General features: G+C 42.4%; 1 protein-coding gene across 4 annotated transcripts in view; it reads right to left on the reverse strand.

Moving 5' to 3' along the window:
- Window positions 1-19,706, reverse strand: part of GALK2 (galactokinase 2) — a 163,981-nt gene that overhangs the window by 1,253 nt on the left and 143,022 nt on the right. For all 4 annotated transcript variants that reach the window (XM_080682670.1, XM_080682669.1, XM_080682672.1 and 1 more), the window contains one exon: window positions 8,979-9,180. In XM_080682670.1, the coding sequence (XP_080538796.1) occupies window positions 8,979-9,180 (202 nt within the window). The remainder of the gene's footprint in view (window positions 1-8,978; window positions 9,181-19,706) is intronic.

Raw genomic sequence — 19,706 nt, forward strand, 5'->3', positions numbered from 1 at the left:
TCTGTTTTATTCATTAAAATATGCTTTTCAAATAAAAATAGATGTTGAAGGAAAAAAGCAAAAATGCTTACAAACAAATAAAAATCACTCCTGTCCTCCTGTCCCTCAAACATTCATTCAGCTGATGGCCTAATAGCTGCATGGAGCCCTGGGATCCTAGAATGACTCTGAGTGCATAGGTTGGCAAAGGCCATGGAAAAAAAATATTGTTGTCAGTCACATCAAACTCTCTTCCCTGGGGAATATGCTAGAACAATAGAGGTGTCAGCAAAGCACCTCCTCATCTAGAGCACACTGTGCCTCCTCCATTCTCTTAAGGCCCGAACTATGCCACTTGGCTAGATACAGGCCAGCCAGGTCTCATGTCTTCAATAAACTTGTAGGCATGTTTTCTTACAGTTTTTCATTTGAACGGTTTCTGAAAGCTATGGTTTCAAAACTGAACCTAAAGCAAACCGAGTATTGTTTCTAACTCACTGCAAACCCCATAGGAATTGTTCCAAAGGGCCTATTGTGCTGAGTATCCCGCCAGTTTCCAGAGAGCAGAAGCTCAAATCTTCCTAGGTGAATGCATTCGCTTCTGAGTCCCCAGAGCGGCTCTGTCCAGCACCCTGCTGGCTGTAGATGAAATGGACTCAATTACATCAACCACATGGTCTAAAATCATCAAAGCTCGACTTTCCCAAATAGAGAACGATAAGTGCTATTATAAATAGCCTGTGCCCTGAGCCAGTGGCACTTGTGATCACAAATCAGGGTCTGCCCAGCAGCTGGTCAGCAGCCCGCCCAGCTACACACTCACAGGCTGAAAGGGCCTGTCTGCAGTGTCCCTACTGGTATTTAATATGCCCTTTGGCATATGCTATCGAAATTCCCAGAGACCCAAAAGTTAGGAGACCAATAAAAACTTTAAATTAAGAAGCAGGTGAGCTAAGGGCATTTAGTGAACTTTTCACGTTTGCATTTTTTTTCCCCTGGAAGAACAGTAAAACCTTAAGAATATAAGTCCTGAGAGGCAACCATCAGAGAGGCAATACAAGAGTTATAAAAAACCAAACCCTAAATTCCTCCAAACACCACTTTGATGACTGTGGCAAAAAGACTAAGAAGAGTGTAGAAAGGTTGATCAAAACAACAAAAGAAGTCTCTGCCTTAAAAAGCATGATCTACCAAACAAAGGCTAGGGCAGATACGAGATGGAGATTATAGACTATTCCTTTTGATCCTTTTATCACTGAAAAGTATATTCTTATAACTTTCCAGGCACCCAATAAAGCCTGACTGAAATTTCCTACTTTTAAAGGATCTGATTTGACCATAAAGCACTTACTAAGGCACCATGCACAGGACAATGGAGGTTGGGGGGAATCCAATAAGACCCAACTTTGCTACAAACTAAAAAGAGAAAGAGAAAGGAATTTTGCCTTGTATGTATTTCTATTCAATTTTATTTCAAAATAAGTATTTTTATATTATACAAATGTGTATGAATTATTTTATAAAATCTTAAATTCAGGGACAGCTTATATCTATCTCTCTAATCTCAGCCTAGCATAATTCCAGGCATTTGTTAGTGGCTGTTAGGCTTTATATTTGTTTTAAAATATCAAAATATAGGAACTGTCTTATGACCCAGAAATTCTACTTCTTGAAATTTATCCGAAGAAAACGGAAACACTAATTTGAAAGAATACATGCACCTTTATGTTCATTTAAAATAGCCAGGATCTGGAAGCAGCCCAAGAGTCCATCAGTAGATGAGTGGATAAAAGAGCTATTTTACATGTACACAATGGAATACTACTTGGCTGTAAAACGAAAGAAAATTTTACCCTTTGCAACAGCATGGATGGACCTGGAGAACATTATGCTGAGTGATATAATGCAGTCAGAGAAAGACAAGTATCTGATTTCACTCATATGTGGAATCTAATGAACAAACTGAACTAACAAGCAAAATAGAGTCAGATTCATAAATAGACAGGTCTTTGGGGGGGTGGAGGAGTTGGGGTGTGTGTGTAGAGATTGAGGAAAAATGAATAAAAGAGAAAGATCTCATGGACATGGACAACAGTAATTTTGGGGGGGAAGTGATGGGAGGAGGTGTAAGATGGTATAGAGGGAATTAATAGTGATAAAAAAACTAAAATAAAGAAATAAATATCAAAATATTTACTCAGGCTTTTAAAATTAATGTTAGAAAACCTCAATTATGTGAAATAAAGTATAATAATAAAGGAAAAAGATGATAATTGCTTAATTATAAAAATCTTTTAAGTAAACAAAATGTAAATTTTAAAGTAGAATTTACTGAAGAACATAAACAATTTTGAAACCAAGTCAATTATATATGAAATGGCATATACACTGAGTGGCCAGATTATTATGATCTCTGAATGCATAATAATCTGGTCACTCAGTGTGTGAGTGTGTGTGTGTGTGTGTGTGTGTGTGTGTGTGTGTGTGTGTGTGTATGAGGCCCGGTGCATGAATTCGTGCATGGGTAGAGTCCAGCCAGCCTGGCCAGGGGGGAGGGGACATGAGTGGTTGGCCAGCCTGCCTGCTGGTTGAACTCCTGGTCAAGGGGACAATTTGAATATTAGCCTTTTATTATATAGGATATACACTGAGTGGCCAGATTATTATGCATTCAGAGATCATAATAATCTGGCCACTCAGTGTATATTAGTATAATATATGTAATATAATATAATATATAATAATAAAAGCATTATATGCTAATTAGACCAAACATCATTCTGGACATCCTTCCAGATGAAGCTGGGGCCAGAGGGAAGCCCAGGTCCTGGGTATCAAAGGGAAGCCAGTGCCAGCAGCCAGGAGAAGGAAGGCCTACTCTTACACAAATTTCGTGCATCGGGCCTCTAGTATAATCCTATATAATAAAGAGGTGATATGCAATTGACCATCACACCCTCACACAAGATGGCAGCCCCCATGTGGTCACAAGATGGCCACCACAAGATGGCTGGCAGGGGAGGGCAGTTGGGGTGACCGGGCTGGCAGGAGAGGGCAGTTGAGGGCGACCAGGCCTGCAGAGGAGGGCAGTTAGAGGCAACCAGGCCAGCAGGGGAGGGCAGGTGGGGCGACCAGGCTAGCCTGGGAGCAATTAGGTGTCGATCAGGCTGGCAGGGGAGTGGTTAGGGGTGATCAGGCTGGCTGACAGAAGCAGTTAGGGTCAATCAGGCAGGCAGGCAGGCAGGTGAGCAGATGGGAGCCAGCAGTCCCAGATTGTCCTAGATTGGAAAGGTTGCAGGCTGGGCTGAGGGACACCCTCCCCCGCCCCCAATGCACGAATTTCATGCACTGGGCCTCTAGTATAATCATAAGCAGTCAGTAATATATCCTTTACCTGGAAATACTTCGAGTATCTGCTCTGAAGCCTAAAATTTTCTGACTAGAATCTCAGAAAAACAGACCTTCCAGAACAACTTATATTATTTTTACAGCCAGGTTAGAACCACTTTCAGGAGCTCGAACCAAGGAGGTGGCATAGGTAAACACCTAAACTGCTGCCTCACACAACAATTTCAAAACTACAACTAAAAGACAAAACATCTATCACCCAGAACCACGGGAAAGCTGGCTGAGTGGAAGCTCTACAACTAGAAGGAAAGAGAAAAGAGCATTGAGATGTGCACAAGCGCTGAAAAACTGAGGTACAGAGGCGCGCGAATCGGACTGGCGGCGGGCGACTGGGTGCACTGCTTTTTTCAACCTGAAGGGAGACAAGCTCCCGATTACTCTGAACTCAAGTTTCTGGGGAGACTCTGGGGACCCAAACTCCTATGGGGAGAAGCTGGACTGTCTGCCATCGGGTCGGAAAGTGAGGGTGGCTTTCTTGCAGAGGTGCGCACAGCAATCATTGTTTACTGCGCTGGGGTGAGGGGCGTGGGGACTTGGAAATGCGGAGATGCAGAGAGGGCTGACTGGCAGCCATCGCTGTTTGCCATGCCCTAGCCTAGTGACGCCCTGAGACCCCGCCCCGCACAATCTACAAACCCACCCAAGCTCCATACAGCGGCTTTTGCATATAAATGGTCTGCCCTATCGCAGCTTAACCTAACAAACTGCAGCTCTGGTCAGACAGCTCCAAAACCTCCAAACCCCAAGCAAAGAGGAGAAAACTGTAGTTCTCGCTGTAGCTCCTGCTGGGTGGCCTCAGACAGTAGCTGACCTGCACCCCATTGGAGATCCAGAAGCTAGTGTATCTAATGGTCAATGTGAGACAACACCAGATTTCAACTACTCACGTCCATAAGTGACACATTCAAGAGGCAGACTCAGTGAGCATCAAAGCCCCACTGAAGCAAGTCCTGCCCCATAAGCATGTCTCTAGCACAGCAGTTCTTCCATTATAGACACAGCAGGTCCTCACAGCCAATTGGCCTTGAGGTCATTTCCTCCTAGTGTGCCAACAGCAATCAAGGCTTAACTACAACAAGACTGTGCACTCAGCCCACAAAGGGGTGCACCAAGAGTGTCCACCTCAGGTGATAGGCTGAACCACTGGTCACCTACCACACAAAGCCACTCCATCAACACAGGGAAGCAGCAAAATGCAGAGACAAAAAAACATGTCACGAATGAAAGAAATGGAGGAAAGCAAACTACTGGACATAGAGTTCAAAACCACATTTATAAGGCTACTCAAGAATCTTCTAAAAACCGCAGAGAAACTTGATGAGACCTCCGAGGAGCTTAGTGAGACCTTCAAGGACCTTAATGAGAAAGCCAAAAAAATGGAAAAGGACCAGTCAGAAATTAATCATACACTGTCTGAAATAAAGAATATACAGAAATTCAACTGTAGATCAAAGGACCCCAAGAATCAAACCAAAGATCTGAAATATGAGGAAACAAAAAACACCCAACCAGAAAAACAAAAAGAAAAAAGAATCCAAAAATATGAAGATAGTGTAAGGAGCCTCTGGGACAACTTTAAGCGTACCAACATCCGAATTATTGGGGTGCCAGAAGAAGAGAGAGAGCAAAATATTGAAAACCTATTAGAAGAAATAATGACAGAAAGCTTTCCCTACCTGGTCAAATAAATAGATTTACAAGTCCAGGAAGCACACAGAACTCCAAACAAAAGGAATCCAAAGAGGACCACACCAAGACACATCATAATTAAAATGCCAAGGGCAAAAGACAAAGAGAGAATCTTGAAAGCAGCAAGAGAAAAACGGTTAGTTACCTACAAGGGAGCACCCATACGACTGTCAGCTGATTTTTCAACAGAAACTATGCAGGCCAGAAGGGAGTGGCAAGAAATATTCAAGGTGATGAACAGCAAGAACCTACAACCAAGATTACTCTACCCAGCAAAGCTATCATTCAGAATTGAAGGTCAGATAAAGAGCTTCACAGACAAGAAAAAGCTAAAGGAGTTCATCACCACCAAACCAGGATTATATGAAATGCTGAAGGGTATTCTTTAAGAAGAGGAAGAAGAAGAAAAAGGTAAAGATAAAAATTATGAACAACAAAATGACAACAAATACATAACTACCAACAAGTGAATCTAAAAATCAAGTGAATAAAAAATCTGATGAATAGAATGGACTGATGAATATAATAGAATCAGGGACACAGAAAGGGAGTGGACTGGCAATTCTCAGGGGGAAGGGGGTTTGGGGGGTGCGGGAAGAGATTGGACAAAAATCTTACACCTATGGATGAAGACAGTGGCGGGGGGTAAGGGCATGGGGTGGGGAATCAGGTGGAGGGGAGCTTTGGGGGAAAAAAAAAAAAAAAGAGGAACACCTGTAATAATCTGAACAATAAAGATTTTTTTTTTTTTAAAAAAAAGAACCACTTTCAGATCACTTTAGATTCAAGAAATCACAGACTTCAAATACTGTTTAGATGAAAAAGTATAAGACAATATGACTACAAGTCTATCTTAGAAATTAAGCTGCTAAAGGCCATTGGAGAGCAGTTGGTTTCATTCTAGCTTATGGTATATCTCTATCATCTATCTATCTATCTATCTACCTACCTACCTACCTACCTATCTACCTACCTATCTGGTGGGTGGATGAAAATACGTGGAAGACAGAGGCCCAAAGAGAAGTGAGCCCGTGGGCAGTGGGAAGGGCTCCCTGCCTTTCCTGGGCAGAGCTGCAAGTTAGCACCTGAGCTGGTGGGGAAAGGACCCAGGACTGTGGTGTGCACCTCGCTCCTCCCCACTGGGACCTGCTCGGGAGAACAGGCGCTGGCGGCTGAGCAGCTCTGGGAGAATAACGCTGTGAAAAGCCTTCTGAGGAAGACAGCACTTCTACTTTTGTAACCTTTGTTGGTCTATTAAAATGTGTCATTAACAGCTTGGGCAATAATGCAGCACTGAGTCCTCCTTATTTCAACAAGTGTCAACGTGGAAATAACGGCCTTAACTGTTTTTTCTTAAGTGCAACCAGGGAAACCAATAATGAGCGGTTTCTCATGTAATTGACTTGGTTTCAAAACTCTTTTGTGTTCCTCAGTAAATCCTACTTCAAAATTCAGCTGTTTCTTAAAATTTACATTTTCCTTAAAAAGAGCTATTTTATCATTGGGCAAGCTTCATCTTTTTCCTTCATTATTATACTTTGTTTCACATAATTGAGGTCTTCTAATGTTAATTTAATAAAAATAAGTAAACAACCTCCCTGCAGGAGTGTAGTTTCCTTCCCCCTCCCTGGCCCTTTTCTTTGGATCCTCAACAGATTTTCTCTTGAGGAACAGGAAAGGCTCCACTGAAAAAACAGCAAGCACTGGTGACCGCTATCCTTCTCCCCTTCTCTCCACCCGAGTCATAAAGCAGCTTCCTCTACGTTGTCCGATAGACTGGCTATGTAGAGGCACCTTTCCATGCAGTCTGGCTAAGAGCACATGAAGATTCTAGCTTGTAGTAGTGCCCTGAGTATTCCAGGCATAGGAATCCTTCATTCACTTAATCAATTAGTTGTCTTTTGCAAATACTTTCCAAGCAGGCCTTCAGGAAAACTAAAGGAATTTTAAAGAGCCACAGGAGGGAAAGCTAACGATTATCTTTGGCGATGCTCCAGACCCCTTTCCAGCCTTCCTCCTGTCCACGGCCTCACTATGCTGACTGTTCAAAGCACTTAAGCACTTAGCACCTCTACCTCTCCTCTTCCTGCTCCCATATCTGATGGTATCTTAAGATAATTGTGACCCAGAAATGTGAAGTCTGACTTCCAAAAATGTGGCTTTTATAGAAACAAGGACATTTCCTCAGGCCAAAAATCCAGGAGTCATCTTGTGTCCTGTCTTTCACCCACACAGCGATCGTCTTGAGTCTTCCTTCAAGGCATCTGCACAGGACCTTCGCACTTCCACACGCCTTTCTCCTTTCAAGCCAGAGCCCTTCCATGGCCCCCAAGGCCCATGTGGTGTGGCTCCTCCCACCCTTCTTCCTTCATCACCCACTACTCTGTCCTTCCTCTACTGTCCTCCAACCACACTGGTCTTCTTGCTGTACCTCACATATGATAGCCACATGCCTACTCAGGACCTATCCACTTGCTATTTTGTCAGTTCCTTCAGGTCTCTGTTCAAATACTATCTCTTTAGAGAGGACTCCTTCAGCCACTCCATATAAAGATTTCCCCCTCAACCCTGTACTCTCTATCCCTTCTTCTTCTTCTTTCTCATAACACTTATCACTACCATCTGATTTCTTTTTTATTGTAATTTCCCTCTTTCCCCAAGAGGATGTGAGCTCCACAAGAGCCATAGCTTGTGGACCATCCCAGGAAGAAAAAGTTCATTAGCAAATTGCAGGCAGCTAGCAAATACCCTTCCACTGCTTTTCAGGTGGGATTCAAACCACCCCACTACCTTACGGGCAGCAACACTTCCTGATTTTGGACAAACCATGCCTCTTCCTCTTATGTCCAAAACTGAACAATATTTGTCCCCTTTCATTTAATGGGCCCTTGATATTTTCTGAGAAGAGCACTTACAATGAAACAAGCTCAGGAAGGCTTCTTGGCAATTAGTGAGCAAACACTGATGGCAGCAGAGTCACTGTCATCAATGCTCTGTTCAAATCTCTCAGCAAGTCGGGTTACACATGCCATGCGCAATCACTGGGGCTGCTTGGTTTAACCTCTTCAGGCTGCAAGTGTGGCAGTGAGTGAGGCAAGCCATAGGCGCCAAGTGGCAAATTATATTTTCATTACTAATTGCAGACAGTTCTCATATTCTCTTCATGTACTATCTTTTCACAGTGAAAATAACATGTAGCCATTTGAGAGTTTGCCCAGTTTCCCTTTCAGTTCTCCCAAGGTCACTGATCCCTCTTGGCAAAGGGACCATTCTCCTCTGTTCCCCCCACTCACCAGCAATTACAAATGAACTGGTCTCAGGCTTCCTGAAAGTTTCCCTCTTTACATTTCTGTCTCACCAACCATTCATAAACTGGCTTTCTCATCTTTTTCCCCCAAATTGCCTAACAAACCGGGAAGGCAGGAAATGCTGGCTCTCCAAGTTAATCCCTTCAGCAACCTCCCTCTAGCCCAGCACTCTATCGGGCTTGAGGCTCCCTTTCCATTTTCTGTTGTTTTGAATAAAACTAAACTTAGGACACCAAACAGGAGATGTTGGCAGAGCCGCAGTGCAGTGGGCAGCAATGGGTAAAATATCAGGAGAAAGTAACAGGGACCACGTCTGAGAAAAGCTCCCTGAAATGTCTTTCCCAGGATGTTCTGAAGAACCGACTCCAGACCCGGAGCCTCATGAAGCTGTGGAGGAGGCCTCCAGTCTCTCATCACACAGACGTTCAGGAAGGAGCAAGGTCAGCTCCATATCACATACAACTCTTCATACAGGAAGTGGGCAAGGATCGTCTTTCACTCAGAAGGCCATGAAAATGTTATTTTTTTCCATTAATTTAAACAATTGCTTTGGCATCATCCCCCAACCCTGCCACGCTGCTATCTCGGCCTCACCGACAGATGTCCACCAGCTGGTCCAGCTCAGGGCAGCTACACTCATACATGTCCCGGCAGCTCTCGTGGCTCTGGTTCATCAGCTCCCCCAGCAGCTGGACCATGTTGTCAGGTGCTTCCTCGCAGATCTTCTTAAACTGGAGCACTCGCGCAGCCTCACTGTACACGTGCTTAGCCCGCTGGTACAGTTTGAAGATGAGCACTTAGGAAGAAAGGGGATGGGAACAAGAAAGAAATAGTTACTGGACAACCCAGTGCAAAGGAAAGTACAGTTATTGAGGACTTGCATTTCCATCTTCATTATCAACACCTTAGACTTTATATAGGTCTCTCCTTCACTGAAAGAATTATTTAGTCTAAATATGCCTCTTATTAAGTCTAGCTCTAATGTTTTATGATTCTATGAAGAACTTCCTCCAGGCCTTTCCCCCCATGTTGTCATGCTTTGTGAAGAGAATGTGACTGTTGCCTTCTGTTTGCACCCAGTTCTACTCTCTGCCCTTCCCCATCCCAACATCTGCCCCAGGAGGCTGGCCTGTGTGGGACACACCAACATGCTCCCTTGCCTTCTAGATGGGAAAGAGGAAGGAAGGTTGGTAAGAGGCAGAAGGGAGAGAGTAAGGTCAGAGTGTTTACTTCCAGCTCTCCCTGGGAGAGCCCTCTGGAGCCAGGTCCATCCTCCACTGAAGGACACCCTTTCAAGGCAGCTTTTTACGTGACTCTCCTCCAGGCTCTGCCTCCAAGTGCCTCTCCCCTAGACTATTACTACTCTTTTGGAAGTACTGTTACATCCAACTTATGAACCAGTAGATGCTGCTAAAGTCTCGGGTCACATTTTTCCCCTCCACACCACCATCTTCTTGGCTCTTAGAGATGGATAAAAAGGCAGCAAAGGCTACAGGAAGTAAGTGCTCATTCTTAGGATTTGTGTAACAGTTTACTAATTATAAGTGTGGGCTAGCTTTCCTATAAATTAATAAAGAATTAAAAGTTTTCTTTCAAAGTTTCTCAATTGAGTCATATTAGACATATTAAACTTACAGTTGACTGCTTGCATCAATGAAATGATACAAATTCATGTGAATTTTCCTATTCTCTTTCAAAGAGGACCTAAATGCAGTCATCAGGTCTAATTGGTTCTTTTTTTTGCAGTGTGTTTTGTAATCATCCCTTCCTTCTATTCCCACTGTCATTACCCAAATTTATACTTTTATTCCCTTTCCCACTTAAAACTATTTTGCAGTGATTTCCCAATTGATCTTCCTGTCTTAATCTCAACCTCCCTTGAGGTCAACACTGTCAGATTGAGCTCCTGACACACAGCCTTACTCATGTTCCCAAACCTTTATTGCTTCCCCAGTTTTTACCATAATCCAAATTCTTAGACTCAACATGCTCATCCCAATAGGAAAGCTTCCCTCCAGCCAAACTTGCCAATTCATAGTTATCCAAACACTCCTTGCTTCTGGGTATACTCATTGGTCCACACAAAAAGAGTTTCTTGTTTTCTCTCTCCCTGTCAAAATTTTACCTCCTTTATATGCTCCATGAAGTTATGATGGCCCCAGATGGGAACAATTCTCTTGACTCTGAATTTGTACCACACTTGTAGTCCATGGAATTCATGTGGGTGATCAATCAGATACTTTCCACAGTAATTGTTTCTCCTATCTCCACAAAGTTTGCCAACTGCTGAAGATAAAAACTTGATCTTCTGGTTCTGTGCATTCCACCACTACAACCTTTCACACCACAGCACCTTCAACAGTGCCTTACACGGCAGGAGCTCCAGTGGCTGTCCACTGTTAATAATGATATATTAGGACTTTATTTTTAACCCCAAAAGCAAGATACCTCCATACAGTCATTGTTGTTTAAAAAATGAGGTATTGAGGAAAGGGGACAATATGATTCCCTTTGGTATTGAATCTGCAACCACTGACATCAAGTATGGAAGAAAAATAAGAAAAAATACCAATACTGGCATATACTGTCAGCAAAAACACACGGTCTGAAAAGAGATCACAGGTAGATTTAATGATAACTCCTCAAAATCTCTGTACGGAGAAGGAAAAAGATGGGTCATCGATTGGCATGTAGGTGCCCAAGACAATGCCAATAATTTTATATATGTTAATGTATGTTAATATATGTTAATATAATCCAGGTTGTAAAATATACATTTTAAAGGAGAGGAAAATAACTTCAGTGACTATACTTTAAGATTGTTGTTTTTTTCAAACAAAATTAAAACAGATGCATAGACACAGAGAGTGGACTGGTGGTTGTTAGAGGAGAGAAAAGGTGTGGGACTGGGTGAAAAAGGTGAAGGGATTAAGAAGTACAAATTGGTAGTTACAGAATATTCACAGAGATGTAAAATACAGTATAGGGGATATAGTCAATAATATTGAGATAACTATATATTGTGACAGGTGAGTATTGGAAATATTAGGGGTGAACACTTTGTAAAATATACGATTGTCTAACCAGTATGCTGTACACCTGAAAGCAATACAAAATAATATTGAGAGTTTAAAAAAATAGATTGTAAATTGATGTTGAAACAAGATGTTTAAAATAATAGCTATGTTCACTGCAGCATTATTTACAATAGCCATGATATGGAAACAATCTAGGCAGTCCTGAAAAGTTGAATGGATAAAAAAGACATGGCTCTGTGTTTGTGTGTGTGAGAATGAGTGTGTGTATGTGTGTGTGTGTGTGTGTGTGTGTGTGTGTGTGTAGGCATGCATGCACACTGGAATATTACTCAGCCATGAAAAAGAATGGAATCTTGCCATTTGTAGCAACATGGATAGACCTAGAGGGTATTAAAACAAAACAGACTCATAAATATAGGAAAAACTGATAGTTGTCACATGGTTGGGTGGTGGGAGGATCGGCAAAAAGGTGAAGGGGATTAAGAGGGACAAACTTATAACAAATAAATCACAAGGGTGTCAAGTATAGTAGATGGAATACAGTCAATAATATCACAATTTTGTACAGTGACTGATGGATACTGGACATTTTGTGGTGGTCACTTTGTAAGTTACATAAATGTCAATTCGCACTATGTTGTATACCTGAAACTAATATAATATTGCATGTCAACTATAATTGACACACAATATTAGCCCAGCCTGTGTGGCTCAGTGGTTGAGCATTGACCTATGAGCCAAGAGGTTGGGATTCAATTCCCAGTCAGGGCACACGCCTAGGTTGCAGGCTCAATCCCCAGTGGGGAGCATTCAGGAGGCAGCTGATCAATGATTCTCATCATTGATGTTTCTATCTCTCTTTCTCCATCTCCCTTCCTCCTCTCTCTCCCTTCCTCTCTGATATACATATAATATATATATATATATCAGTATTTATATTAAAGAGCTAATACTAGCTTTTGGATTCCACATGTTTCAGTTTTACTTTTTAACTACTTCACCTCCCATAATCATGGGCCAAGTTACAAAATCAGAGCGTGGGGTTGGGGGCATAAGGGGAGATTATTGGTTCATTTTTATTGTAATGTTCCATTTTATGAAGAAATCATCTAGTTTCCAGGTCCACTGCTATTTACTATCACAGCACAAAAGGCACAATAAAGCAACATCCACTACGACCATAAAGCAGTGCTATTTAGCTGACAAATCACTGTACTATACTCCAACTTGCAAAAATTGTTTAAAACCTTGAATTATAAAAATTTTCAAATGTACAGAACAATAGAGAAAATATTACAGTAAACTCAATGAACCCATAAATTAAACAATTATTAACATTTTGCCTTATTTACTTCAATTGATACTTTGTTGAAGTGTTTTAAAATAAATTATAGATGTGACATTTCCTCCCTAATTTGCATGTACATGTCCACAATATAAGTATATTTTCTTACATAACTCCATATCATTATCACATCTAACAAAATTACAAATGATTCCTTAATATTGTCACATACTCAGTGCATATTTAAATGTCCCAGTTGTCATTTAAATGTCAATTGATTTACACCATGATCCAATCAAAATGTACACATTATATTCCATTATCTATACTAATAATAGCCTAGGTCAGTGGTTGGCAAACTGCAGCTCTCGAGCTGCCGCAGTTTGCCGCTCTGTTGACTAATGAGTTTGCCGACCACTGACCTAGACTCTCGATTCCAATAATTACAGGCTGTTGTTGTTCCTTGTGATTAAGCCCTAGGTGATCATCATGCCCTGATGCCATGATGCCCTCATGCCATCACAAGATGGCTGCACACGCAGCGGAGGCAGGGCCCAGCGGCCACTCCGCGTGGCGAGGCCTGGGGGTCGGTCCTGGCATCTCTGCTGCACATCTCCACTGCCGCACGCAGAGGAGGCAGGTCCCGGTGGAGAGTCCCTGCGTCCCTGCCACCTCATGCGGAGGAGGCGGGTCCCAGAGGCTGTTTCCACCGGGGTTCCCGCGGCCCTGCATCCTTTGCAGAGGCGGGACCCCTGGCTCCAGCCTACCTCTTTGGGGCAATCCATCAAGGAGCCCTGGATAAGTGGGCGGGGCCTACCTCTTTGGGACGATTGATCGCAGGGATCCTGCACTGTGAGAGGGCACAGGCCAGGCTGGAGGACCCCCTACCCCCGAATCTTCATGCACCGGGCCACTAGTGTCTAATAAGAGTGTCTCCAGCACAGAAGTTTACCCAGTGTAGACACAGCTGATCCTCACAGCCAATTGGCCTGGAGGTCAATTCCTCCCAGTGATACCAACAACAATCAAGACTTAACTACAACAAAGCTGAGCACACAGTCCACAAAGAGGTGCACCAAGAGTGTCCACCTCAGGTAACTGGGGAGGCAGACCCACTGGGCCATATAGGAAACCTAGCACACAAAGCTACTCTACCAACTCAGGGAAGCAACAAAAATGCAAAGACAAAGAAACAGATGACAAATTAAAGAAATGGAGGAAAACAAACAACTGGATATAGAGTTCAAAGCCATGGTTATAAGGCTTTTCAAGAATTTCCTAGAAAAGGCCAATAAATTTAGCGAGACCCTCGAGGACATGAAAAAGGACCAACTAGAAATTAAACATACACTGACTGAAATAAAAAATAGTATACAGAGACCTAACAGCAGACTAGAGGACCGCAAGAATCAAGTCAAAGATCTGAAATACAAAGAAGCAAAAAACACTCAGCTGGAAAAGCAAAAAGAAAAAGGAATCCAAAAATATGAAGATAGTGTAAGGAGCCTCTGGGACAACCTCAAGCGTACCAACATCCGAATTATGGGAGTGCCAGAAGAAGAGAGAGAGCAAGATACTGAAAACCTATTTGAAGAAATAATGACAGAAAACTTCCCCCACCTGGTGAAAGAAATAGACTTACAAGTCCAGGAAGCACACAAACCCCAAACAAAAGGAATCCAAAGAGGACCACACCAAGACACATCATAATTAAAATGCCGAGCGCAAAAGACAAAGAGAGAATATTGAAAGCAGCAAGAGAAAAATAGTTAGTTACCTACAAGCAAGCACCCATACAATTGTCAGCTGATTTCTCAACAGAAACTATGCAGGCCAGATGGGAGTGGCAAGAAATTTTCAAAGTGATGAATAGCAAGAACCTACAACCAAGATTACTCTACCCAGAAAAGCTATCATTCAGAATTGAATGGCAGGTAAAGAGCTTCACAGATAAGAAAAAGCTAAAGGAGTTCATCACCACCAAACCAGGATTATGTGAAATGCTGAAAGGTATTCTTTAAGAAGAGGAAGAAGAAGAAAAAGGTAAAGATAAAAATTATGAACAACAAATACATGTCTATCAACAAATGAATCTAAAAATCAAGTGAATAAAAAATCTAATGAACAGAATAAACTGGTGAATATAATAGAATCAGGGGCATAGAAAGGGAGTGGATTGACAATTCTCGGGCGGAAAGGGGTTTGGGGGGTAAGGGAAGAGCCTGGACAAAAAGCGTACACCTATGGATGAGGACAGTGGGGGGTGGGTAAGGGAAGAGGGTGGGATGGGAACCGGGTGGAGGGGAAAAAGAGGAACCATTGTAATAATCTGAACAATAAAGATTTATTAAATTACAAAAAGAAAAAATAATAAGTCTCTTTTTTAAAATATATATTTTTATGGATTTCAGAGAGAAAGGGAGAGGGAGAGAGAGATAGAAACATCAATAATGAAAGAGAATCATTGATCGGCTGCTTCCTGCACACTCCCTATTGGGGATCGAGCCTGCAACCCGGGCATGTGCCCTCAACCAGAATTGAACCTGCGACCCTTCAGTCCACAAGCTGACGCTCTATCCACTGAGCAAACCGTCTAGGGCTAATAAGTGTCTTTTAATCAAGAATTTAAAGTGATTTTTTTGATACTCTGGGTTTTGAATGTCATATACATATAAGGATGTTTTAGGGCCATTTCCTGTAATAAAACTCAATATAGCCCATTAGGGAGAGTATGCTTTGGTTTCCCTTTAGGATTACATAGTTCTTTAGGATTAAATATTTTCCATTAGGATTAAATATTCTAAAGCAGAAACTGTCCAGAGAGATGTTTTTATATTAAACCTTAGTAATGGTATTTTGATTTATGTCAAGAAGCATTCAGAACGCACCAATCAGATTACCAGACCCTCACAAATCTGGCAACATCTGTGTCTGTTGTCTATTGCATGGTGTTTCACAGCAAGACTCCTGAAGCAGAATGTCTAAAGAGGACTCTTGCTAGGCATTCAAAGGTGTGCTCCCTGAATGGTAGTTAACTCAGACAGCGCGGGAGAGGGCAGAAAGGGCATCTGTTTTCAATTGTGATATAAAGTCTTGCTAAGGGCTACAACAGATCTGGAGACCACCCTGTGGGAGGGAAAGCAGTTCTGTGTTGGCTGGATATCACAAATGCTCTCTGGATCCAGGGTTCTGGCTTGTTATTTGCTGGCAACTCATCAGGTCTCTGTTATACAGTAACCAAAATATGCAAGAAAATCTAAAACTGTAACAGATTTCTTCCCTGCCACATCTGTATATAAACTCTTACAATCCTTCAGAGCAATTATTTTACTAAAGGATGAAGGAAGTTGTTATCTTCATTCATACATGCTTTCTTTCAAAGCAAATTCAATTTTAAAATATAACACCAGGTACCATTTTCCTAAAATACTACTAGCGTCCTATCCTGTGGACGGGACATCTGAGGCTTTGAAGCAGGACATACTGCATAGACTTTAGAACATGACTTTTCTTCAGTGTGACTCTTAGATAATTACTGATTCTGATCCTGGAATCATGACACAGATTCTGAGATCTAGGTGAGCATGGCCATATACATTTAAACTGTAAAAGTTGTTGAATAAATTCACTTGTGTAATGATTCTGTTAGCTCTAAACTTGCCTTCCCCCTGACTTCCCCACACCTTATGGGGCTCCTGCCTTAGGCCCATTACAGCAGCCATTCTGAAATGCTCTTCCCCCTGATCTTGACATGGCTGGCCCAGCTTGTTATTCAGATCTCAGATGTCACAGCTTTAAGGAGACCTTTCCTCAACTTCAGTCTGCAGTGGTGGGCAAACTTTTTGACTCGAGGGCCACAATGGGTTCTTAAACTGGACTGGAGGGCCGGAACAAAAGCATGGATGGAGTGTTTGTGTGAACTAATATAAATTCAAAGTAAAGGAGCGGAGGGGAGAGCAAGAGAACCCTCCGCTCTTTTGGCTCCACGGGCCGGATAGAACAGCCAAACGGGCCGGATCCGGCCCGCGGACCGTAGTTTGCCCACGGCTGGTCTAGAGTAACTCCCCTACCTATACATTCTCTCCATCCTATTTTATTCTCCCAAAACTTAACATCTAATTTTCTTTTCTTCTTTATTTTATTTTTTCCATCACTAATTATCCCCCCATACCCTCTTCCATCTCCACCCACCACACTCCTCCCCCTGCAATCACCACACTGTTGTCCATGTCCTTGAGTTCTTTCCCTTTTTTTTTTTTGTTCAATCCCTCCACCCACCCACCCCCAAACACCCAACACCACCAGAGCTGTCTGCCTATTCCCTATCTATGAGTCTGCTTCTATTTTGTTAGTTCAATATTTTTCATTAAATTCCACATATAAGTGAAATCATATGGTACTTGTCTTTCTCTGACTGGTTTATTTCACTTAGCATAATGTTCTCCAGGTCCATCCATGCTTTCGCAAAGGGTAAAGTTTTCTTCCTTTTTACAGCTGAGTAGTATTCCATCATGTAAATGTACCATGGCTGACTTATCCACTCATCTACTAATGGGCACTTGAGCTGCTCCCAAATCTTGGCTATTGTAGATACACTGCAATAAAAACAGGGGTGCATATATTCTTTCAAATTAGTGTTTCAGGATTCTTCAGATAAATTTCTAGAAGTAGAATCAGTGGGTCATAAGGCAGTTCCATTTTTTATTTTGTGAGGTAACTACATACTGCTTTCCACAGTGGCTGGACCAATCCGCATTCCAACCATCAGTGCACAGGGTTCTCTTTTCTCCACATACTTGCCAACACTTGTTTGTTGATTTATTGATGCTAGCTATTCTAACAGGTGTGAAGTGATATCTTATTGTGGTTTTAATTTACATTTTTCTGATGATCAGTGATGTTTAGCATCTTTTCATATGTCTATTGGCCATCTGTATGTCCTCTTTGAAAAAACGTCTATTCAGGTCCTTTGCCCATTTTTAATTGGGTTGTTTGTCTTCCTGGTGTTGAATTGTATAAGTTCTTTATGCATTTTAGATATTAACTCCTTTAGCTTTTTCTTGTCTGGGAAGTTCTTTAAATGACAGCTTTGCTGGGTAGAGTATCTTGGTTGTAGATACCTGCTTTTTATCACTTTGAATATTTCATGCCAATCCCTTCTGGCCCAACGTGTTTCTCTGTTGAGAAATCAGCTGACAGTCTGTGGGAGCTCCTTTGCAGCTGTCTTTCTCTTATGGATATTGTTATACTTCATGTCATCCCAAAAGTCCCTTAAACCAACCCTTTTTTTACATTCATTTTTTCTTTTTGCTGCTTGATTGGGTGTGTTTTTTCTACCTTATCTTCCAAATCACTGATTCGATCTTCTGCCTCATCAAGCCTACTGTTTATTAATTCCAGTGTAGTTTTTATTTCAGCTATGTCATTCTTTATTTCTGCCTGGTCCTTTTTTATGGTTTCTATGTGCTGTTTCATGTGTTTGGCATCCTTATAATCATTACTTAGAACTCTATAAGTTGCTTATCTCTATTTTATTTAGCTCTCCTCTGGAGAATTTTCTTGTTCTTCCATTTGGGTCCTGTTTCTTTCTCTCCCTATTTTGGCTGCCTCTTTATGTTTGTTTCTATGTATTAGGTAGATCTTCTATGACTCCCAGTCTTGGAAGGGTGGCCTTATGTAGTAAGTGATCTGTAAGACCCATTGCACAGTCTCCCTGTTCACTTGAGTTGGGTGCTCTAGGAATGTCCCTTAAGCACATTACATGGGCCATCCTGATGTAATTGAGTTTTTATTGCTATTGGACCATCATGTGGGGTATAGACCCTCAGGCTGGCTGACAGTGAGGCTCAACCTCCAACACAACATGCAAGCTGCTGTGCCCGTGCTAATCACATAAAGCAGAATTTGCCTCAGCAGAGTTCAGTGCCTGCCGATATCTCCCTGTGAATATACTGCTTGTGAAGCTTATTAGATCCTACTCTGTTGTTATCTGAAGCTGACCACTAGGTGTTTTGGTTCTAGGCCTCTTCTGAGGGACTCTGGTGCAGGTCAGTGTCACACAATGTCTGTGACTGGCCCTATGCAACCTATCTGGAGCTATCAGCAATCCACAACTTGTGGCTCTCTCTGCTGGACTGGATGCATGTGGAAAGGACCATGCTGCACATCAAGGTCTGCTTTTACTAGCACCAGTCCCAGAGACAGGTCAGCAAAAGTCTCAAAGCACCCAGAGATCCTCCTTTGCCTGTAAGCTGTCTATTAGGCTCAGTCACTTAAGGAGCCTCAGGCTGTACTCCTCAGCAGGACATAAGCCCACAGGTTGGGGTAAGAGGGATTCCAAGGGGTGAGGATATTGTTTCCTACCAGGTTTATGTGCATGGAAAGGAGTGCTCTGCCTGACAAAAATGGTTTCTGCAGTATGGGGGAATTACTCAGCACATGGATCCTGGCAGCTGATCTGGCAGCTCTCTCCCCATAGCCATCAACCCCAGATTCTCCTCACACAGCTCTAGTCCACTCTACCTTTCCTCCACTGGAGCCAAGGATAAGTAGCTGTGAACAAAATTTTGTGCATTGGCCCTTTAGGAAGGTAACTGCATTACTAGTGGTCCCTCCCTGGCAGACAGAAACCCCACTGCTTTTCATAGCCAGGTGTTATATGGGTGTCTTTCCCAGTTCTGGTACTCTGGGCTGGGTAGCCCATCTTGTGGTTTGTACCCCACACTTCTCAGGTGAACCCTTCTGCAGCTGATATACCGCTCTGGAACTCTAGCTGCTGCCTATGCATGCTCAGGCAGCTCTCTTGAGCCTCTGTATCTCCTACCAGTCTCGATGTGGCCTCTACGTAAGTCCTTGTTATATGGCTTCTCTCCAGCTAGTCTTCACTTGGTTATTCAGGATGATTTTTCTATACTTTAGTTGTAATTTCAGTTTGGTCTCGAGAATAGGTGAGTGTAGCTTCCACCTAATCTGCCACAATCTTGGGTCTCCCCCAATTTT

The sequence above is a fragment of the Plecotus auritus genome (assembly GCF_963455305.1).
Source record: "Plecotus auritus genome assembly, chromosome: 1".
NCBI lineage: Eukaryota > Metazoa > Chordata > Mammalia > Chiroptera > Vespertilionidae > Plecotus > Plecotus auritus.